Source organism: Cottoperca gobio, chromosome 21 (genome assembly GCF_900634415.1).
Source record: "Cottoperca gobio chromosome 21, fCotGob3.1, whole genome shotgun sequence".
Classification (NCBI taxonomy): Eukaryota; Metazoa; Chordata; class Actinopteri; order Perciformes; family Bovichtidae; genus Cottoperca; species Cottoperca gobio.
In genome coordinates, this window is record NC_041375.1 from 13,874,502 (window position 1) to 13,897,826 (window position 23,325).

General features: G+C 39.6%; 3 protein-coding genes across 3 annotated transcripts in view; all 3 read left to right on the plus strand.

Annotated features, from left to right (window-relative positions):
• The window catches only part of kcnh7 (potassium voltage-gated channel subfamily H member 7), a 34,936-nt gene extending 31,809 nt beyond the window's left edge, over positions 1–3,127 (plus strand). Inside the window, exon 16 of the mRNA XM_029459551.1 lies at positions 200–3,127. Coding sequence (XP_029315411.1) covers positions 200–481 — 282 coding nt within the window. The 3' untranslated portion in view covers positions 482–3,127. The remainder of the gene's footprint in view (positions 1–199) is intronic.
• Positions 3,128–4,987: 1,860 nt separating this feature from the next.
• Positions 4,988–15,309, plus strand: ifih1 (interferon induced with helicase C domain 1). Its single transcript, XM_029459260.1, has 16 exons — positions 4,988–5,508; positions 5,863–6,037; positions 6,180–6,293; positions 6,768–6,833; positions 8,264–8,481; positions 8,863–9,073; positions 10,438–10,655; positions 11,137–11,238; positions 11,413–11,536; positions 11,623–11,838; positions 12,536–12,792; positions 12,889–13,038; positions 13,176–13,337; positions 13,599–13,789; positions 13,941–14,034; positions 14,472–15,309. Exons 1-16 carry the CDS (start codon positions 5,071–5,073, stop codon positions 14,667–14,669), a joined length of 2,934 nt encoding a protein of 977 aa, XP_029315120.1. The 5' UTR covers positions 4,988–5,070; the 3' UTR covers positions 14,670–15,309.
• Positions 15,310–16,976: 1,667 nt separating this feature from the next.
• On the plus strand, positions 16,977–23,159 carry fap (fibroblast activation protein, alpha). The gene is made up of 24 exons (XM_029459387.1): positions 16,977–17,082; positions 17,200–17,294; positions 17,384–17,458; positions 17,598–17,650; positions 17,772–17,844; positions 18,060–18,180; positions 18,263–18,417; positions 18,569–18,666; positions 18,779–18,908; positions 19,006–19,044; positions 19,133–19,231; positions 19,326–19,396; positions 19,493–19,546; positions 19,721–19,845; positions 20,023–20,073; positions 20,472–20,570; positions 21,050–21,119; positions 21,205–21,399; positions 21,586–21,640; positions 21,722–21,821; positions 22,185–22,243; positions 22,342–22,414; positions 22,575–22,648; positions 22,789–23,159. Exons 1-24 carry the CDS (start codon positions 16,977–16,979, stop codon positions 22,888–22,890), a joined length of 2,172 nt encoding a protein of 723 aa, XP_029315247.1. The 3' UTR covers positions 22,891–23,159.
• Positions 23,160–23,325: the final 166 nt, after the last annotated feature.

Genomic DNA, 23,325 nt, shown 5'->3' on the forward strand with positions numbered 1-23,325 from the left:
TTTTCTAAAATGTATAACTTAACATTTGACAAATATCATCCAATTCTGAATCTTTATTTAAAACTAGAAATAGGTTACCAAGTTGTAATAGATACTGAATGAATACACAAAGTTGCATGAGTAAACCTGATCCAGTTTTAGAGTAAACGCACGTCTGTTAACTCTAATGCGTGCAATATTGTTCCACTCTTTTTTTTAGGGCCCCAACCACAAATTGGAGAGGGCCGTTCAGGAATCCAAAGACTCTCTGTCGAGCTTGGCCAACCTGAATGCACCCATCGAGGGCAGCCTTACAGCATTGCTTGTACATAGACATACAGAGCCACAACAACAGCAGCAGCAACAACAGATCACAGGGCATCAACAGTCCACGCTGATCCTTCTTCCAACTGAAACTTCTTCCATCTCCCCAGCCCCTTCTGACCTCAACACCACTGGACTCCATGGACCTGTCTCAGACTCAGAGTTTCCAAGGCCGTGAACTTCCAGGAGCACAGTGTTCTAATATCTGGGTTGTAATGCTGTAATTATTTTTTAAGTAGCAGCTTTTTATCAGCATGCTGGCACAGACTGTATTGTTCATTTGCAATGGCTTGGTAATAGTAGGCCTGGTAAGATGTTTTTTTCCTTCATTATGCATGTGGATAAAATACTGTGCGCTGCAGTTAACAGTGTGTTAAACTGTTGTCTGCAGTTATCAGAGTAATAACAATGGTTACATATTGTAACAGCAGTTCTATCAACACAGAAGAACTCTCTGGCGGACTTTTTAAGCATCATCACACACACTCAAAATGTACATGTAGATGAACCAATCAGGATGAACCTATTCAACCACACAGAGAGTGGTCCTATTCAAGAACAACACTTCCCCATTTACTAAGTCTACAGCTTCCTAATTTAGTCCACTTAATCGGCATGGATGCTGGTTACAGGGCGCCACCTGGCTGTGATAGAACCAGCACTACGACACCTTATCAACGTCCGGTTTCACCCAAGCTTTGTACTCTAATTGGCTTTAATGGACTATTTACCACTTGAATGTGGGTTTGCACTGTCACACAAGCACCAGTGCATTAGTCCAACTACATTCACAACTTAATTTGTGGACCCCAGGAAACAACAACCATCAGAGAGATGTGTCGCTCCCTCCATCATTACTTGTTATGCAGGAGTCAGGAGAGGAGCTGACTGACCTACCTCACACTAGACTGGTCCCAATATCCAGCTAAATACATCACATCATGTGAGTTTCTTCCTGGTGTCAGCTGCAAAACTGGGATAAGATTAGCTCCCCAACCCCCAGGTCATATTACCCACTACCAGGAAACCACAAAGTACATGCACAGTATGACTGCTTCTCAACATCCCCAGGTAAGGTGCCTGAGCAATCCTGGAAAACAGGGACTTATGGCAAAGACAGACACTCAAAAACCATTTAAGTCCTTCATGGTCCAAAAAGACAAAAGTAAGTCACATGATGGATAAAGTGACTATCGGAAGCCACCAAACCTTCACTACCAGTACTCTTGTGCAGAAAGTAAGAGAGGGGGGGCAGGAAAAGGCCACACACGCAAAGATCACCCCACTGTACATGGCAGAGATATGGGATTCCACGACAAACACTGCCAGGGAGAGTTCCCCGCCCATCCTGAACTATTGGGAAAGCCTTTGCATAGTTGACAACGGTCAATTTATTTTAGACAGGAATTTTGCCAACAACCTTATCAGTCCCTTTGATATGCCTTCCATGTCTGCATTCAGAAGAGGGAAATGTCTCCCCAGGAGCTGAGTGTCAACAGAGAGCAGCTGCTGTACCACTCACTGCCAAAGTGGCCCTAGAGAACGGCCAATGCAATTGATCCCTCAGCATCCTAATACTCCAGTCAGTGTAAAAAGGGAAGTAAAAATGGACACCAATGACTAAAGATTGTAAATGCTGACTGGAGGCAGCTATGTCACTAGCTTGTCCAGGCAGATTGCAAGTCCAACCCAAGACTTAAAAACAAGAAATGAGAGCCAAAGCTAAGGCCCTGCAACACTTTGTGTCCTCATTGCCACCATACATGTACTTTACAAGTAGTACAAAGCATGAGGAGGGGATGACACAGCCATTCCTCCTCCAGTTGCTGTGATATTTGCATGGCATCTGACTCAGAGACACTGACAAGGCCATAGGTTGAAACGCATACTGTGAATTTCCTCCGCTTGGGATACTGGCTATGTGAACATCCTGAACAGTCACTGATGAACCTGGTAAGTCTTGTTAGAGCCCGTTCAAGCATGTGTGCGATACATATACAGACTATACAAACTATTTTCTGCAGATCTTAGTGTAACACAGCATTATTACAAAGGTGTGACAACAGTTTTCTTATCCTTAGTTGTATGCCCAGACGTGTGACTCAGGGGTTATGGAAAATTGCACTGCAAAATACAGTACAGTATAAAGTATACTGTATTTTTCTTCTTTAAACAATGTGCATTATTACTGCGGTCACTGACGTGCACCTACTGTACGACATTAAGCCAACAGAACACACCATACATGCTTGTCCGGGCAGATATCAAATCATGCAGATTTGAGAGTATTTTTGCTGTTCTGCTGCCTCAGACAAACACGCATGGTGTAGATATTTCTACTTGGCAGTGCATGTGTTTTATATTTATATGTTTATTGTTTTGCACTGCTTATGAGCCCAAAGTAGCACATTACAATATAAACATGATGTCAGCATATATGTCTCTTTTGTAGGATGCACTTAGAGGGTGTGTTGGGGGAGAGAGGGGTAGGAGGACTCATGGAAAGTTAGTACTTGCGCATAAGCAGGCCCCAGAGGGGGTCTTGTGCCTATACAACCAATCCAAATGATAAGTCAGCATCTTTATGTATAACTAACCAGAATATCGAAGAAGCATATCGTTTCCCTGTACTGTTTTTGTTGGCATTGTAAATTAAAGTTAAAATGTTGTTAGAAAATTGTTAGAAGATAAATGCATCACATTAAAAGATGTACAAAACATTTTTTTTATTTTTTTTAATGAGTAAATATTATGAGAAACTCTTTAGCAAAACAGAAGTACATACATTTGTTTTGAAGCTGTGCGAGCAATAAATGAAAACACACTTATAGTTGTGTCACTGGGTTTCTCTTTCTAACTCCATATAGGTGTATTTACAATGAAAATACTGTCTTTACTTCTGCAGTATACAGAATAATGGAGACATAATGATGTATATTGTATTCAGATTGTTGCTGTTGCTGGTAGCAGTAGAGCTGTCATGGCTTTGGGAGGGGAGCTGTGGTCGGGGAGCTTTTTAGCTTACCTCACAATATTTACCACCTCGACTAGAATGCCAATAATATGGGATATGTGAAAGAAAGGCGATATAAATAAGGCTATGTGTAGTATAATATAAATACAATAGCACATGTTATACTTAGTTTTGAAGTGATTATGTGTAGAATTGACTGGCTAATATATTATTGGTTGTTGAACAACGTCTGTAGTCACTAAGCAGAGATGATAGTGGCAAAAAAAAAACATGCTTACAATATGTAGTTAGTAGCGTGTTGGAGTAAGAAGTGTAATATGTCCATCTCTGTGGAGTATTTCTGCTCCTGTAAAGTTTCACAAAATATGAATACAAGCATTGGGTAGCTAGTGACTAGTAACAGATGTACACAATTAAATTAAAAAGTAAATGCAATTGTAATCAGTTACAGTTACCAATCAAAATGGATAAGCAGTAGACGATGGATGGATGGATGAAATCAAAATGTTGGTGATTGCAAAGGTGTTACATCAGAACATTCAGTAAAAAGCTTATTTGTAGAATATAACATTATTTATGTTGCTAATAAATTACAATACGTTAATGAAGTAATCGAATAGTTACATTATTTATTACATTTTAACAGGGTAACTAGTAGGCCTAATCTGTAACAGATTACATTTCAAAAGTCTCTTTCCCAACACTGAAGAATACACACACAGAACAGATGACTGTTGGGGTTTTGAAGCCCAAAGGGCGCTGAGATAGTCTTTCAATTGAATCCAGTAAACTTCTAGTTGATCAAGATACTTATTTATTTAAAGTGATGATGACAGCAATGTCAAAAAATACCCTCAGCCGAGGACACTTTCACACACCAAGTCCACAGTCCGAATCAATAAAGAGCCAGTTAGCTGTCTGTTGGTACAAGTGAAAGTGGTACAAAAACATCATAAACATTTTGCTATATTCTCTACAGAAGGGTGTCGTCGTCCCTCATTGGTCCATGTTGGCGCGGTTATGCCCTTTGGTGGGCCGTCTTGTTGTGGCGAGATGGAGGTAGACCTGAAACTCTTTGAAGAGAACCTACAGTGCTTCATTCATAACTAATATAGTGCTCATTATACATTTGTGCAGAAATACATGTTGTGCAATAATACATTTTGATTAAGGTGGACGAGTACATGTGATAATCATTAAATGTGACACAATACAATCAGGAGTTTATTTACTTCACATGACTCAACACAGTACTGAAACGCCCCTGTGTTTTTAATGACCCTGAAAGATTAGACCTCTCCTCAGGTTGAAGCTATGCTGGGAAAATACATGAGGTCACTTAATGGTAAATGTACCAATGATACAGAAGCTGTCCCGCCTTTGCAGGTGCGAAATGAGCGCGAGGGAGAAGTCAATCAAAGGGTTTTAACTAAATATACTTTTATACTTCTACTCACATTTTTTAAAAGGTCAATTCAAATGTTTGTAGGTCGGCTTTAGTGTACGTGCAAACTTTTATTTTCGCCTCTTTACTTTCTTGTTCTTTTGCTGTAACAAGGTACATTTCCCCGTTGTGGAACTAATAAAGGATTTCTGATTTCTGAAACACCTACCTATGTTCCAATACTGACACCTAGTGGCTAGATTAATTATTAAGACTTTTTGGGAAACGAAAGTGAAATAGTTTCGTTTTCCTTGATACAGTGAATAGTCGTTTTTGCTGTCAGTAGTAGTACAACTTCGCTGGAGACAGTCGATATATTGTGATCAGGCTTTCAGTTAGGTGAGTTGCAATGGCTTCAGATAACGATGAAGCAAATGAGCGTCTCATTGAAGGCTACAGGCAGAGGTTGCGGGATCGCATTGTGGTGGATCGGGTTCTGGATCATTTACATTTGATCAAAACCGACCAAAAGGACCAGATCAGACAAAAGGCCAAGACCGATGGTAATTTAGCTGCTACGGATCTCCTTATTTCTGCAGTCCTAAAGAAGCCTCACGAAACCGGCTGGTTCAGGGCATTTGTTGACGCGTTGAAAAATTCAGATTGTGGATCTGCAGCGGACTACATGCAGGCCGAGACCCCTATCGAACCTGAAGCAGAGGCATCCAATGATTACTGTGTCAAGCTTATTCAACTACTCTCTCCCAGTCTGCTGGACATGAAGACTGATGTCGTGTGCCTCCAATGTTACTCTCAAACTCTAATCTCCAAAGATGACGCTGAGATTGTAAGTACTCTGTTGTGAAGGTGAGCTGTCAAATTCACTGCTCATAGTTGGTCATTTTGAATTGATTAGGTATTGATTTGATTGATGATCTATTTGGTGTAAGAGAAAATGAACGGCTCACAATATGCATTTATAGTAAATCTGTAGTACAAACTGTCAACACATGTTGTTTGAATACAACTTGTACGTATATTTTTTCCAGCTCAACCACAAGAAGAATAATCACAAGGCCCGGTAGATGTATTTGTAGTGATTGACCACAAGATGGCAGACAAGTGCACTCATCTGTTTTGTAGAGCACTGCACTTCTGATTGCATAACCAGTCTCCTACAGTTATTATGCTCATGTTATAGATTAAAACTGTGACAGAAAACAAAGGGAACCGGAGTGGAGCCCGTGAACTTCTGAGAAGTATCGTGAGAGGTCGACAGGGATGGTTTTCTACATTTCTCGATGTTCTGCGTGAAACTGAACACCAACACCTCCTGTACGAGCTGACTGGAGGGCCAGATCAATATGACAAGAAAGGTGACTAACTGTACTAGGGCACACATCCATCACAGGGAATGTCATTAGGCAATCTTGTGATTTGAAAAAAAGTATGTGTTTTTATAGAGAGATTAATCATTAATAAACTGCCAAAGTGTGATTGATTGATTTTTTTCATTAGACTCAGATGTGACCATGTCTTCACTGAAAGATGAACCTACAGGAAGTGAAGCAGCAGCTGAAAGCCCACAGTTTATGGTCATCAGCACAACTGACGAGCCTCCAGAGGAAGAAGGTGTTACAGAACTCTTCTGTTCAACGATCATCAGTTAAAAATATATATATTTAGATGTCAGTGATAACACCTGACAGCAGTCCTGATTCAGTTCATATTGAACAAGTTGAGGCAAATTTGGACATTCATACTGTCTAGTAAGACATGCACATCCCAGTGCCAAATGGGATGGGTGCTGGATCAAAGACATATCTAGCAGAGTGGAAACAGATAGATCAGCACACCAAGTAACTCTCATTAGAAGGTATTTAATGCTGTGTAATGTTTTGAGCACAAGGCTCTTTTTCAGATACATAAAGAGTATTTTCTTAAATACCCATAATACATATACAAGCACACGTGACATATATATATGCAACTTATCAATGCATGGCTAGATATTAGCAGCTGCCCCTCCCAACACAGTGAACAAGCCTAAGATGTTTCTCATGACTTTCTTGACTGATTTGTATACCTTAATTGATATATTTTTAGATCTGTACGGAGCGGCGAATCCTGAATTAGGACAACTGACAAAGTGCTCAGAGCCTTCACAACCAGGTGGGACTGATTCACCCTCACTCACTTTTTCTTGATACTTTTGATGTTGTTCGGGTATTGAAAGCATGGTAGTAATCTCTGGTTCTGGTCCCAGTAGACCACACAAAACATACAAGCCCATAGTGAGAAATAATGTACACTGGCTGTGTAGATGCCCTATACTATCATAAAGGCAGAATGAGTGTGTTTTGAACGTGCTGCAAGTGGAACATTTCTGCCTGCTCCACACAAAAGAATATGTTCCATATGTGTACCGTGATAAACCGCATGGAGGTCAAAGAGGACAGCATAGCCCGAGCTTTAAATGAAAACCACATGCTGACTTTATTGGCGTATTGTAAAGTAATGTAAAGGAAAAGTTTAATTTAAGTGCCTTTACGACATTGTGTTTGCGTAATAGATGATTGCCTTAAGGATCATCAGCCCAGAGCAGAGAAGTGACTCAAAAGGAGAAGCATGCAGACTAATGAGGCAGTGGAAGTAATTATATGAAAAGAAACACAGGAAGTGTCTTTTATTTTCTTAATATGAGGTTACAGTACAGGTTGTCTCATTAATGTGAGTAATGCCATATACCTGACTGGTTGGCTATAGTGCACAGTTTAATAAGAAAGAAGAAGAAAGGATTACATGTACATTCCATCAGATTATGAAATGAGCTGCATTTGCAGAATTATTTGTCTCTTCTGAAAATACATTTCACTGCACGAAAGAAAAATAGGCCTGTGGGATTTCTGTTCTTATTGGAACGATATTAAACATAGCTGGTTGTTTACTTTGCAGCTCTAATAAGTTTAATATCTGGGAACTGCTGGTAGAATTCAGGGGGCCACACAGGCCACTGTTTACTTCTTGTTGTTAAAGCTCTGTCTCACCATACGTGTATTTACTTCCATGAAGTTGCTTGAAACAGCACTTTAACCTCTGGCATACCAAGTCTGAGAGGGAAATTAAAAACTGTCTGCATCGAGGGGAAAAAAACCTTCTGGGGGTTTGAGCTCATAACTAGGGAGAAATGTAGAGCCTCGAGTTGAAGGTAGCAGAGAGGGAGGTACATGCACATTGAGCATGGTGTTTTAGTCATGTTTTATCCCCTGCCTAGACAGAGCAAATGACTCAGAGCCTGCCGGCAACTTAAAATCTGACTGAAGCAGTTCATAGCAAGTTTGTTGGTCAGTTAAAATCAGTTGGTTAAAAATGAAAGTGCAAAGTCTGAATGCTTCAGTATTTCTGTTTTAAATGTAGAACTTATTCCATGAATTCAGTGCATATGCATACAGTATGGTTTGCATTTTTACTAGCAGCACCACAGGACCAAAACCACAAACAATGACTAGCACAGTCGTTTCCTGCTTGTAATGCCTGTAATTGTGGGTTGCTGACACAGACAAGAACGTTTTGTCTGTCTGAACCTCTGCTCTGAATCACAGATCCAGGAGCAGCGGCCGGAGGCCCAGAAAAAGATGATATTGTTCTTCGAGATTATCAGATGGAAGTCGCTATACCTGCCTTGGAGGGGAAAAACATCATCATATGCATGCCGACAGGAAGTGGTAAAACCAGAGTTGCCGTTTATATTACCAAAAAACATCTGGACCACAGGAGGGCAGAGGGGCATTCAGGGAAAGTGGTCGTCCTGGTGAACAAGGTACAGCAAACCTAGTCAAACCTGATTTATGGCTTTGCACTAGTATGTTAACCTACTTATTTCCTTTTCAAATCCAAAGAGCCAATTTACACATGTGGGTCAGCTCACCACAATTTACATACCATAAGGTTTAGATATTCCTCTACACTTTGGTACTATTTGGCATGCATGTGATCCACTCTGCACTGGATCACTTTGTTCACCAAGGTTTTAAAACTATTTAGTAGAGTTTTAAAACAGTTTGAGAAATAGTGACTGTGTGTGACTGAAACTGATCAAAGAGCAGAATAATGACTTGTCTAGGCGTGCCTCACCCGGAATAAACACACTTTGTAGCATAACATGATACAATTGAATGTGCTCTGCTCTGGTGTCCTGCAGGTTCCTCTTGTTGAGCAGCATTATTCCGCAGAGTTCTTGCGGTTCCTGAAGCACACGTATAAAGTGGCGAGAGTCAGCGGAGACTGCCAGCTCAAAATCTCTTTCACGGAGATCGTGAAGGAAAATGACGTCATCATTTGCACAGCCCAGATCCTTGAGAATTACTTGCAGAGGGCTAACAAAGGAGAGGACGAAGGGGTGAACTTGAGCGGTAAACATTTTATAAAAGCTAACACAAGAATATAAATAACGTTTCCTTGGCTCAATAATCTCCTTTGGCTTTATTAAACTGTATCACCAAACCAGCGTTTAAAAATGCAAATAAGGTCACAACAACTGTACTTTTAAAGGCTTCCTAAGACTTAAAGTTAAAATCTGTCCAGGCTTAAACCACAGACACTGACAGGTTTTGGAATAGAAAGCCACCCGGAGGACTTATAACATCTCCCCTGGTGATACCTGACAGGATCTTGTCAAAGTCTTCCGGCTCTGCTGTTCATTCTTGTTGGCACTCACCAGTCCAAGGTGGAATAGCCACCTCAGTGGAACATATGCTGTTTGTTGAAACGCCTGAGAGCGTGTCCTTTTTCTTTTTTTTCCTATCTCCTGCCTTCCAGGCCACACGTCTGTTCAAGCCATCAGTGTGTGGCTGATCGAATTCACATGAGAGCTTCTATCACCCACAGTACATCAAGCTGCCACTCCTCCATACTCTCTTTCCTCCGGGGACACATTTGCATCTCTCTGGTTAAACTTGTACGCGTGTGTGTGATTATAATTCACCTCTCTCGCACTTCTGTAAAATACAAAAATAAGAAACGAGTTGGAGCTATTTTTAAAGTTTTGCAGCATGTGTTATTGTGTGGCTTAAACTGCTGCGCCAAGTTCCTGGAAAAGTGCTGGTTTGTCTGGGAGGATCTCTCTCACAGAAAGATGTTATAATCTGTGAGTGGAATTCACCTCTATTTATTTAAGAAACACAAATAAATTATATATATATATATATATATATATATAGCACTGCTTGGTTAAGAAAAGTATAGTCCCCGGACGGTAATGTTACAGTAAGAGATGCAGAAATGTAAATATTATTGGCAAGCAAGCCATAATCTTGCTAAACAATATTCCTCCCAAACAAATCTCTAAAACGCTCACTCGCCATGTATTCCTCTTCTTGTAATCCTCCACGTTGCTTTTTATGCCTCCATGCCAGCGACAGCTGAGGCTTTAAGTTTTTGAGTTGCCCGTCCGTCCCATTCACATGAACGTGATATCTCAGCCTCCCCAGGAGGGAATTTCTTCAAATTTGACACAAACGTCTTGGACCCGAGGATGAACTGATTAGAATTTGATGGAGGTGAAGCTCACTGCGACCTCACAAAACACATCTTTGTCCATAGTTCAAGAATTATTACGCTAATTATGATACTTTCCCACACATGTCTAATAGGATAAATTGATGAAGTGATGACACTTTGGACAGACAGGAGGTGGGAAATCTAGTTACAATTAGACCACTTCATGTCACATACTGACATTCATTTACATTGTTGGTTGTCACGTCTTCTCTTGTAGATCTGACACTGATTGTGATCGATGAGTGTCACCACACTCAGAAAGGAGGAGTGTACAACCACATAATGATGCGCTGCCTGAAGCAGAAGCACAAGAACTTAAGGCTGAAGAAGGAGCAGAAGGAGCTCATGCCCCTCCCTCAGATCCTGGGACTGACTGCCTCGCCGGGGGTCGGGGGGGCCACAAAAATGGAGAAAGCTGAGGACCACATTCTCCGCGTAACTACTATTCTCAGCTTCCTGCCCACACTCATGTAGACAAAAGCAAAGAGGACATATTAGCCTATTAGTACCAAATGTAAGCCACATGTTACAATCTTATGCAATGTACTATAACAACAGCAGACACTTCAAATATAAATCACTGAAGAGACTAATTACCCTCTTTTTTCTGATCATAAGTTTCACAAACACGTTGATTGTGTTCACACATATAAACAACACAACTTTATTTCTTTTAGTTTCACTTTTTAATCTTTAGTTCATCTAAATCCCGCTCCAGTTTCTCTCCCTTAGTCAGCGAGGATCCTGTTCGTCCAGCCAAGCTGCTTCAAATGTTCCACTCTGCACACACCCCAGCCATAAAGTTTCCAACAGCCTTTTGGCTTCAACTCTGTGTCAGAGAGAAATAGTGTGCATCACTGAGATGGAGATGTCTGATTTTGATTCATTCATGTAAATATGTGCGTCTCTTTCATAGATTTGTGCAAACTTGGATGCTTACAAAATCATGACAACTGACCTTGGGGAATACAAAAGGGAACCAAGGAAAAGCATTAAAACTGTTGAAGACAGAAAGGAGGTACTTTTGTTTTTGACAGTATTTGGCCTCACGGCAGCTTTTTGAATCAGGGTCTTTTTTGAGGATTGGCATTAACAGTGTTTGTGTGTGTGTGTGTGTGTGTGTGTGTGTGTGTGTGTGTGTGTGTGTGTGTGTGTGTGTGTGTGTGTGTGTGTGTGTGTGTGTCCTTTTCAGGATCCCTTTGGTGATGTAATCAAAAACATCATGATTGCGATTCATGCCCATGCCAATCTGAGTCCCACCTCTGACCTTGGCTCTCAGACTTATGAACAGTGGGTTGTTCAAAAAGAGCGATTAGGTGAGCCCAATGTTTCATGCTCATCTTCACAGTACCAGTACCACTACCAGTCCTCGGGTCTGAAAACTTGTCTCAATCCATTTCAGCTGCAACAGAGGGAAATCTGAAAGTGCGAGTTTGCGCAGAGCACCTCCGACAGTACAGCGAGGGCCTGAATCTCAGCAACACCATCCGCATGCGTGATTCCTTCAGTTTCCTGAACAAATACCACGAGGAGGAGTTAAAGAACAAAACAACACCAGACGACGAGCAGAAAATAAAAATCACAGATACTGAGAGATTCCTCTTCAATTTGTTTAAAGGTATTGAGCCCGAGTGACTTTATCAATACTGTTATATGTTCTGGAGTATTTTGACTCAATAGTTAGACATTTTGGGAAATAAGCGTATTTTTATTGCTCAGATTTAGATGAAAAGATGGACAGATACAAATACAGTATGAGGCTAGGTGCTGGGTGGCTTAGCTTAGCAAAAAAGACTGGTAACAGGGAAGCAGCTAGCCTGATCCTGTTCAAAGCTAACAAAATCTACTTAGCAGCACCTTTAAAGTTCACTAATTAACACGTTATATCTCGTTTGTTTAATCTGTCCAAAAACAAAAGTGTGACTCCGGTTGTAAAAGTTGTGCTTTCATGGGTAACTTCCTGAAGTCTCCTCTGGTTGCCTTGTAACCCAACGGCGATAACAAGACCCCCTATACAACCACACTTGTAGTTTTTCGACTTTGTTTTTTGTACAGTTTTAAGCAAACAATATATAATATAATATATATATATGTATATAACTGCTTTGTTAGCTTAAGATGTGCTGCTAAGCCCGTCCCTCTTTCTTCCAGTCTTTTTAGCTAACTGGCTGTAGCGGTATATTTGGTATCAATCTTCTCATCTAACTCTCAACAAGATAGTGAATTAACATATTTCCCAAAAAAGTTAAACTGTTGCTTTAACCTCTAAAGTGATTCTAGGAATTTACCACAGTTATTTCAAATCTGTCTTGCAGAGAACAAGGAAGAGCTGAAGGGGCTTGCAGAGAAACCAGAGTATGAAAATGACAGCCTGTCGAAACTAAGACGTAATATTCTGCACGAGTTCAGCAGCAGAGTGGAGGCCAGAGGCATCATTTTCACAAAAACGCGTCGCAGCGCCATCGCTCTAAGTCAATGGATTCAGGAGAACCCCAAGTTTTCTGACGTTGGAGTGAAAGCCTCACATGTGATCGGAGCAGGAGACCAGAGTGTTGTTAAACCAATGACCTCTGTGAGTGCACGTTACACAAACTGCAGCACATTTGCCTCGACACACTTCAAATCCAATTCACACTTAACCCTCTCTAAATAAATGTGTGTTCATCAGGCAGAGCAAAGGGATGTGTTGACCAAATTCCGTGATGGTGATGTCAACTTGCTGATTGCCACCACAGTGGCAGAGGAAGGTTTGGACATAGCAGCGTGCAATTTTGTTATCCGATACGGCCTTGTGACCAATGAGATTGCTATGATTCAGGTTAGTGATTTCAGTCGTCAAATGGGTAATGACCTGTGGTGTGTGTTAACTATTATCACTTGTGTTTCCAGTAAGAAAGGCACCATTACAATATTAAAGTGGTTACTTAGCATTGACTTTATTATTATCTTTTGCAGGCTCGAGGCAGAGGAAGAGCTGAGGACAGCAGTTACACTCTGGTCGATGTGAAGAACTCTGGGGTGGCAGAGAAGGAGTGTGTCAATGAGTACCGCATTACCATGATGGACAAAGCCATTATCAAAATCAGAGCCTTAAATCAAGAGGTCTATGACAAAAGGGTAGGTTCACTTCAAACTTTTGCGACAGCCGTGGCCGGAAGCATTATCTTTTCAGGTAGTCCGTCTGTATGTACGTCCATTCTCGCGATATCTCAGGGAATTTTTTCAAATCTGGCTCAAATGTCCACTTGGACTCAAGACAAACTGATTCGAGTTTGGTGGGCAAAGGTCAACATAACTCAAGAATTTATACGCTAATTGGGACAATTTCACACAAATGTGTGATAGGACCGCTCTCTGATGTTTTTCTTTCCTACACAGATACTAGAGTTTCAGATACAGGCTATAATGGAGGGGAAGATGAGAATGACAAAGAAGAAGCAGCAAGACATGCAGTCTGAGAAGTGTGAGGTGTTGTTTAGCTGCCGAAGCTGCAGCAAACACGCCTGCACCGGCGAGGACATCCAGATCATCGAAAACATGCACAGAGTCAATGTCTCAACAGAGTTCAGGTACTAACTACAATTCAAGGTCGACTCTTACATGATTCTGTGATGTATAAATGTTATGCCACAGTTGGAATTATGCTCGGATGATGAAATATACCATGCATGCATTTCGATTTTGTACAAAATAATTTTTCAATCCATTTCTTTTTTTTAGTAAACTTTTCATTCAGAGAGAAAACACTACTCTTCAAGAACGACTTCTAGATTATGAGACCAATTTCTTCATAGCATGCAAAGACTGTGGACAGGTAAGTGTATTTAAGAGAGCTGCGTTTTGGGAAATACACTGATTTGCTTTCTGTATGAAGCTACAGCCATAAATCTGCGTGCAGCATTCATAGGGACTACTTTCTGTATTGGTGTACCGCTGTCTTTTTAAACGGAATAAGAGAAAAGTGGGAAATGAGACAGAGTCAGTCATCTGCACTAAAACAAATGGGAGAGAAAATGAGATCACAGAATGAGATCAGAAGATCCCATAACTACAACCAGATGATTCCACATCGTTGTATTGAAGGCCAGGACTGCCACATGTTCTCTGGTGGCCGATAATACAAATTGTTAGTTGCAGCTCTAATGGCATTCATTTGTTTGCCATTGCCTTTGCTCAGTCGATGTAAAAACTTACATAATGTATACTAGCATATCTCCCCTTTTATGTTTTAACGTCTGATTTCTGTCGCAGAGATGGGGTTCCATGATGCTCTACCGTGGAATCGATTGCCCCTGCCTCCACGTGAAAAACTTTGTGGTGACGTTCAACGGCAAGAAGAAAAACAAATGCACCAAGTGGACTGACCTCAAAATCAAGTTTCCCGCCTTTAACTACATTGAACATGCGAGCCAGGTGGCGGAGGGCTTAGATGACGATGACAGTGACTGAATCACAACTGCGTTGATTCGCTAACACTCACAAAAGCGTTGACTTCTGTTGAATTCTTATCTTTGGCTTGCACAGCATGAATTACTGGACCCATCACACTTATAAATGCAATGCTTCCTGTGAGTGCTACAATGTCATGATAACTGATGGTGGTGGATTTAAGCATGTGATGTATAATGTGTGTATCATTTTATTGGGAAAAGGCTAATTTCATCAATGTGTTAGATTGTCATAATATGTGCATTGGGGTTGCTAGTCTATTGTATACTATATGTTGAGTTACCTGCAGTAAATATATCATGAAATATATATACAACTAAATGTGCATCACTGATGCAAAATGAACTAGGAAAAGATAATTTCCTCTCAAACCCCTGTGGTCTCATAAGATTGGAGCCACTGAGCTTGTGATAGCCCCTCAGAGCCCACCTGTCACATACATGCAGATAAACAGTTGCTGGTGATTTTCCATTAAATCCAACTGTTGAGCCAGTCACAGATGCTATTTTTAGAATTATCTGTTAAGAATTGTTTCTGATACAGAGAAAGATGTGTCAACTATCAGGATTGTATTTTTATTTTTTAATTGTATGTTCTATATAATAAAGCCACATCATAATAAAAAACTATTCTAAACTAATTACTTTTATTGTTATTATGGTTATTTTCACAACTGGAAAATATCTCTAACTCCAGCCGACTTCTGCTTTCTCACATTTGTTGAGGGAATGGCTTGCGCGTGAAAAAGCCACTTCCTAAATACCAGCAAGTTGGAAAGTTGTGCAGGCTGCAGACTTCAGGGAGGCATCTCTGTCTGGTGTCCGACTCCTCAGGAATGCAGCGGGAAGTATGAGAAGCTTCAACCGAAAGTAGGACGGAGCTCACTTTTCTCATGTTGCCATATTTAGTTTAAAGCCATTGTTACGGGGTGTTTTTTTGTTTTTTTTGTTTGCTTTGAGAGTATGTTGACCAGGCTGCTTGGCCAAGTTGGCCAGTTACTTTAAACTTCACATCATCGACCTTCAAGGAGTATTAGAGACTGAGAGCTTCGCAGCGACTGCATCTACATCATGGTCAGTAATGGATTTATCAGCTTAAATAGTGAGCACATATTGTAAAATACAAATAAAACATTGGTAAATATATATATATATATATATTACGTGTGGACAATATGCTGCTCACTGTTGGGATAAATAGACTAGAAAACGTGAACCTGCAGTGTCAGCTTGTGTTGTTGTAATCTCAAGAAGAGGATGTTTTTGCAACTTTTGTGTCACCTTTCGCAGGGCTGCAACAAGGTGCTGTGGGGGGTGGTAGGGGCGGCTGTCGTCATCACGTTAATAACGATCACAGCAGTTTATTTAAGCAGTAAGTAAACGCTCAGGCCTGTCTGTGCTTTTCTTTCTCTCTGTGTGTCTGTGCTCCCCGTTGGCGTTCAATGTGAAAATAACCAAAAACAGCTGTGAAACTAACTAACTAACTAAACTCTAATTTCCAAATAAAGTATTAGAAACTATTTTTTGCGCTTGATTAAATCATTTCAAGCTGACGTTTTTTGTGTTTGTGATTCTTTTTTTTTTACTGTCTAAATTAGTGTGTTTATAATTTACCCGTTTGTCTTGTTTCAGTAACAAACTTGTGAAAGAACAGACAATGAAGTTGATGATATGATTCTTAAAAAGCTCTTATGTGGATAGTCAGCGTATTAGCCTGCTGCTGGAAGTTATAGCGCCACCGCGTGACGCACAGATGGATGAGTCTTTTTAGTTCATCAACAGCAACACTTTTTATTTGTGGAATAAACTACATTTACTCAAGTAGGCCACACTTTACTAGTACTTCATTGAGTATTTTCATTGTATGCTACTTTCTACTACACTATATTTAAGTGATAATTTAGTTAGTTTGCCGATTCACATTATTAAATCAACTGATTAATTATAATATGTTATTATAGGTTAAGCTAGACAGCAGTAGGCTATATCAAATAAATTGAGCCCACATTTACCAGCTGCAACATTAAAGTGATGCACACATTAATGAATCACTCATTATAATCCAGTGCTAATAATCTAATCTAATGCATATGATTATAAAATGGGCTGTTGAGATAATGAGTACTGTTGTACGTATGTTGATGCTAATACTTGTGTGCTTTTACTTGAGTAAGATTTTGAATGCAGGGCTTTTACTTATAACAGTTACATTGAAGTATTGCTACTTTTATTTAAGTAAAATATCTGAAGATCTTCTTCCACCTTCTGGATGTTTGATCGTGTTATAGGCAACACACTCTAATGCAGCATGTGCATCATTTCAGGATCTGATGGTGCCAAAAGGCCATTTACCCTCGAAGATTACTACAACGACACCATTAGGTGGAAATCCTACAACTTGTATTGGATATCAGGTATCACTGCTGGTGAAATCACCTCTGTTACACAGCTCGTTCCTTTGGGCAAGAAAATATATTAATCTTCATGCTGTGTACAAATCTCTCACATATGTATTGTCTTTATATCTGCAGACAAGGAGTATCTGCATAAAACAAGAGATGGGAATATCTTCCTCCACAATGCTGAAACAAATGCGGAGTCACTATATTTGAGCAATTCAACCTTTGTAATCAACATTTTATAACAATACACACTGTTAATTCAGATGAATAAATCATATCTCATAAAAAAAATCCATTTTCATTTCCATTGTAGGCTCAGGTGGATGCCACAGATTACATGCTGTCAGGTGATTATAAATACGTCGCTTTTGAAAGCAATTTCACAAAGGTGAGAAATTCCCAGTGATTGTTCTGCAGTTAGCTTTGCATGTGTGTTTTCACAATAGTTCAACTTTTCAAGAGGTCACCATAAGTTTGATCATCATAAAAAACCTGAAAAAGTCTGAAAACAAGTTTGCACTCGACAGAAATGGAGACATTCATTCACAGCTTCTTACTCCATCTATGACAGGGAGAGTTCGTGAGTTGTTGTTTTATTGTAATACAATACATTTGTCATTATGGACAAACACATCAGACTAATTCATGTAGGCAGTGATTTATTTGGTTCACCCCTAAATTGTTTTAATTTTTCCTTCCAGAACATTTGTCATGCCTGTGAATCATCCAACTGTTGTGCAGTACTTTGACTTCGCCCCAAAAGGAAACAAATATGTAAGTTTACACCATGTTATCATGTAGCTTTGAACTTTACGTTCAGTTGAAATCAACAATATTACAGCTGCTTACATCACTTCCTTAATATGAGACATGGGACACCAAAATACATATCAGGTCCTGCAAGACTGTTGAACAAAGTGTATCTAATGAAGTAAAGTTTTGAATCTGTGTATGGATATGTACTATATACTATATATACTATTTTGTAGGCTTACGTCGCAGACTTCAACATTTTTTTCAAATCCAACGTGACTGCTGAAGTTGTGCAGGTAACCCACAATGGGAAAAAGAACGAGATCCTTAATGGTGTCCCTGACTGGGTATATGAGGGTAAGTAACATTCACATTTCCTCTATCTGTGTCTCTATATAGAGGAAGGTTACACATTTTCTTTTTCTCCTAACAATTTCAGAGGAAGTGTTTGCATCAAACGGGGCACTATGGTGGTCATCAACTGGAAAATATTTGGCTTACGCAGAGTTTAATGATACAAACGTTCACAAAGTGGAGTTCTCATGGTATGGGGATGAGCAGTATCCTCAAACAGTGGCTGTTCCATACCCAAAGGTGGGATTTTGATGCAATATTCTGCCTTGATAGTCAATATTTGTTCAAAGCACACATTATATGGGCAGTTCCCTGTTTACATTGTCCATAACTTATCTTCCTCTTTTGAAATATTTATCAAGAATGTTACATTTGATTGTATTTGGAACAGGCTGGGTCTTCCCTTACCAAGGTGAAACTGTTTGTGGTTGATACCACTAATCCATCCCGCCGCACACAGGTGGTCGCACCTGCTTCTGTTGCTTCTGGGTCTGTATATTATTCACTTCATAGCATAACTTAAACTGCATTAAAAAACAGAGGCAAATACAATATCCTCATCGTCTGCCTTACCTTGTCACTTTCTGTTGCCTTTGCTCAGCGATCACATGTTGTGCTCAGTGACCTGGGTTACAGACGAACGCGTCGCTGTGCAGTGGGTCACAAGAAAACAGAATTACGTGGTTGTGCAAATCTATGACTATGATGGAAGCAGCTGGCAAGAAAAACAGGTAGCTGTCACTTCTCTGGATCACTACCAATGTGTTGACTTCAGGGTCATGTGAAGAAATGATCATTAACTGCAGTAAATGTCTCTGCTCTCGATAGAAATTTGAGCAAACAAGCAAGACAGGATGGGTCGGCCATGTAAGTTTCCAAAAAGTGACCACTATTGGTTGTGCATTAATTGTTTGATTTTGCATTTATGACTTTAAATTATCACTTTTCTTTTCAGTACATGCCCTTACCTCTTTTCTTTGCTGATGATCAACTCAGTTTCTACAAAGTGATGAGTGACACTCAGGGCTACAAACATATTCATTATGTGAAGAATGTAAGTATGTTTCAATTGTATATGGAAAATATACTGCAATGTAGCTTTCGTAATGTCTTTGGTGTCTAATACTGTTTCCTCTCATTTTGTAAAGGGCAAAGCAACACCTATTACATCTGGGACGTGGGAAGTCATCTACATATCCAAGTTAACAAAAGATGCCATGTGAGTGATGAGGCCGCACATTTCTGGCACAACTACATAGAATGCTAGAAAGTCAATACATGTTGATGAGAATGTAAATGAAACTCTTTTCTACAGATATTTTGTGAGTAATGAGCACCAAGGAATACCTGTGAAGAGAAATATGTACAAGTAAGGAATTCTTCTTATATGTGTGATATATTCTTGGACTCAAGGAAGTATAGAACACACATCAGCCAAAGCTAATCCTATAAACAATAAACAAGAGCGCATTAAATATTACAACATCAGAATGAACGGGCATGATCTGAATGACATGACTGATGTGAGTTGTTTCTTTATCAGGGTTGTGATTGGAAGCAGCCCTTCTGCCCCTCAGTGTCTCACCTGTGGCCTGCATAAGGACAGGTGTCAGTACAACTCTGCTTACTTCAGCTCTGACGCCTCTTACTATCGAATGGACTGCTACGGTCAGTTACCCATCAACATTTCCTGTTAAGCAATAACTCATTCACAGCCGATGTGTTCGGGTTGTTTGTGGTGGGGCGCATCTGTGAACAATAATCTGAGATAAGACTTCTGAAGTCGTACAGATGACTTGATGTATAATCAACTGTTTGTGCATTTTCTATTTCTGTCTTTACCAGGACCTGGGTTGCCCCTCTACACACTCGTGGACAACAGGGGCTCAGGTGCAGGTCCGTATACTTACCAACCCAGGCCCATTGTTGAATTAGTTATTGAAATGAAATCATTTTACAGTTAATTCATTTTTTTATTTTTTTTTAATCCTGCCTTTTGTGTTTTGTGCAATATTGTTTTAAAGAATATATATTTTTTACAAGAAATACAAGCAATTTGTTGTATTTTTAGCAGCATACTGAAAGCAGGAGAAAGGCAGAACTGAGCACACTTTAACATGTTTATTTAAGTAATATCGTTATTGCAATATTCAACAAATTACATATCACACATTTACGTCATATCATGCAGCCCTAGTTCTAAACAGTTTACGGTGTAAGAGGATAAATATCTTTAATATTCACTTTTATATCTTATTATTTCCAGAATGACAATTGATAATTATCTTTTTCAGAGCTTTCTGTTCTTGAAGAGAACAAGAAACTGGAAAATATTCTGTCAGAATTCCAAATGCCAACAATGCAGCATGGCACACTGAAGGTTGCAGGACATGGTGAGACAATACTGTACATTTCCTTTAGTCTGATATGATTGTTCCACACACAGAAAAAGAAAATGTGTTTAAATTCTGCACAAAAGATCCTAATTCACTATAAAGTCCATTCTCAGTGTACGCTTCTTATCGGACCATGTTTGGCTTTATGAACCAAATCTTCATTCTGCACAGTGAAGGTCAAAACATCAAGTGAAGGAACAATGAGCAAAACGCATTTCTGAGTGGAAGGAGACTTTTTGTTTATACAGTTTATCATATAGGGAGCTTCAAGTGAAGTTTTACTTTTAAAAAAAAGTGATTGTAACTGGTGGATTAGCATTGAAGTATTAGGAGTATCAACCAACAGCTCTCTAGTAGTAGTAGGACATGTTAGAACAGAAGCTATAATATTTATCTGACATTAAATGGATGGAAACCTTTATATTTGAAACATAGTCATTTTTATTTTTACTTTTCATAACTTGTTTTTCCAACAGACCTTTGGTATCAAATGATGTTACCACCAAATTTCAAGAAGTCTAAAAAATATCCTCTTCTTATTGACGTGTAAGTAAACAACACTCCAGCGCTCCATTCTAATATAATTCATTTGTTGATACACATTTGATGATGTCATGCTGACCCTGTGCAGGTATGGTGGCCCTTGTAGTCAGCGGGTGGACTATCGCTTCAAGCTGAACTGGGGCACGTCCCTCTCCAGTTCACACGGGATCATCATCGCCAGCTTTGACGGAAGAGGAAGCGGTTACCAAGGGGATGAAATAATGCATGCAATCTACAGGCGCCTTGGGACGTTTGAAGTGGAAGATCAGATATCAGCTGTGAGGTACAGTGTGTCTAAACATTCAATCACCACATGTAATATGATATACACTGTAAGATGATCTCATTGATTTGCAAAGTTATATCATAATATTCATAAAGAATTTGTATTAAAGGTCTGATTTAGAGGATATCCTCATATGTGTCAGCTGTCCACTTTGTTAGCTAATAAATGATTTGTGTGTTGTAGGAAATTCATCGACATGGGTTTTATCGACAAAGACAGAATAGCAATATGGGGCTGGGTAAGTTGCTCTCTGTATTTCTCATTTCCTTGTCTTGTTATTCCATGTTTTTGCATTCACTAAATCAATTCTGACCTTCAGTCATATGGTGGCTACGTCACCTCGATGGCCTTGGGTGCAGGAACTGGACTCTTCAAGTGTGGAATAGCAGTTGCCCCAGTGGCCAAGTGGGAATATTATGGTTGGTGTACATACATACACACTATAGTATATATTTCTACAGTCTATTCTGAGAGCACTATATTGTTTTTTTCCACATAATTGCCACAGTGTAATTAAAAGACTCCTCCACTGATTTAGCATTGCATTAGACTCCCTGTAGACACTTTACAGCGGCACCAGAGATATTGTTTTTGTTAAAACCCATGTATCATTTTCCCTTGCCAAACCCTGGTGCCTACGTTACCCACAATGCAATACCAGCAGTTTGGTGGGAGATTCACTTGTATGTGTAAATATGGTTGAGTTCCCCTTAAAGGATTCAAATTTCCATTTAAATCTACTCTCTGAAAATAAATGATATTAACTGAGTTTTCTTTTGCAGATGCAGTGTACACTGAACGCTACATGGGCAAGCCCACAGACAATTCAGACTCTTACGAAGTAAATGTTACACAATGATTCTTTCAACATACTGCCCATTTCTGGCTTGGGACATACTGCACGGTATTTACAGTGATATTTCTTTTTTAATTAAACAGAATTCCACAGTGACGGCCAGAGCAAAAAACTTCAAAACAGTAGACTATCTATTGGTTCATGGCACAGCAGATGGTACGTTTCATCCTCATACTCCTTTTCAGTTTCTGAACATGCGGTAGTCCTATTTCTCAACAGTTTACCAGGATACACATTAAAACCTTGCACAAATGGACCCTATTTACCCTGAGCTTTGATGTTTAGTCACGTAGTAAAAACACTGTCTTTCCTGTAGATAATGTCCATTTCCAGCAGGCAGCACTGATCTCCAAAGCTCTGGTGGACAAGCAAGTTGACTTTAAGTCAATGGTAAATATTGGCTCAGTGAAGTGGGAAGTATTGGCCTTGATGGTGTTGATTCAATAAAAGTTTCAAATGGGGGGAAAAAAAACTGCCATGTGTTATCATACAAAGTCTATGCACTAATCTGATTTTGGCTCTAATTTCAGTGGTACACAGACAAGGACCACGAGCTCAGAGGATCAGCCTACCATCATACATACAACCTCATGAGTCACTTCCTGCAGAAATGCCTCGTTAATCCCAAATAAATGTGAAGCATGTGACAGCATTTATAGTGAACATTACCCGTGTTTTTCTAATTTGTGATTTTTTTTTTTGTCAGTGTCAGGTTGACCTCTGTACATTTGATTTTTTTTATGTGCAATGGATATTTGATTGATTGTACAAATTACCATTTGTATTTTATGTGGATTTATGGAACCTTTGTCTAAATATCGGATATTATAAACATACTAAAAGCCGTGGCATGCATTCATGGTTGAAAACGTTTTTTTTATGTGAATATGATGTCATAAAATAGATCAATTGCGTGAGTGTTGTAATTTGTGTTGCAGTCATGTTCTAATGAATAAACATTGTTTTGAAACATATTTTTTTAGTCCACGTGATTTTTCCACACCCCCTAACTGTATAACTTTACAATTAAAAAGATGTATTGTGCACATTTGTCTCTCTCAATAAAC

Excerpts from the sequence above, each read along its gene's own strand:
- fap (XM_029459387.1), top strand. The coding sequence starts at position 16,977 with ATGTGCATCATTTCAGGATCTGATGGTGCCAAAAGGCCATTTACCCTC. Across the intron at positions 17,083-17,199 it reads CAACTTGTATTGGATATCAG|ACAAGGAGTATCTGCATAAA; the intron begins GTATCACTGCTG and ends TTATATCTGCAG. Across the intron at positions 18,909-19,005 it reads GCAGCTGGCAAGAAAAACAG|AAATTTGAGCAAACAAGCAA; the intron begins GTAGCTGTCACT and ends TGCTCTCGATAG.
- ifih1 (XM_029459260.1), top strand. The coding sequence starts at position 5,071 with ATGGCTTCAGATAACGATGAAGCAAATGAGCGTCTCATTGAAGGCTAC. Across the intron at positions 8,482-8,862 it reads TGGTCGTCCTGGTGAACAAG|GTTCCTCTTGTTGAGCAGCA; the intron begins GTACAGCAAACC and ends GGTGTCCTGCAG. Across the intron at positions 13,338-13,598 it reads AAGAGGTCTATGACAAAAGG|ATACTAGAGTTTCAGATACA; the intron begins GTAGGTTCACTT and ends TTTCCTACACAG.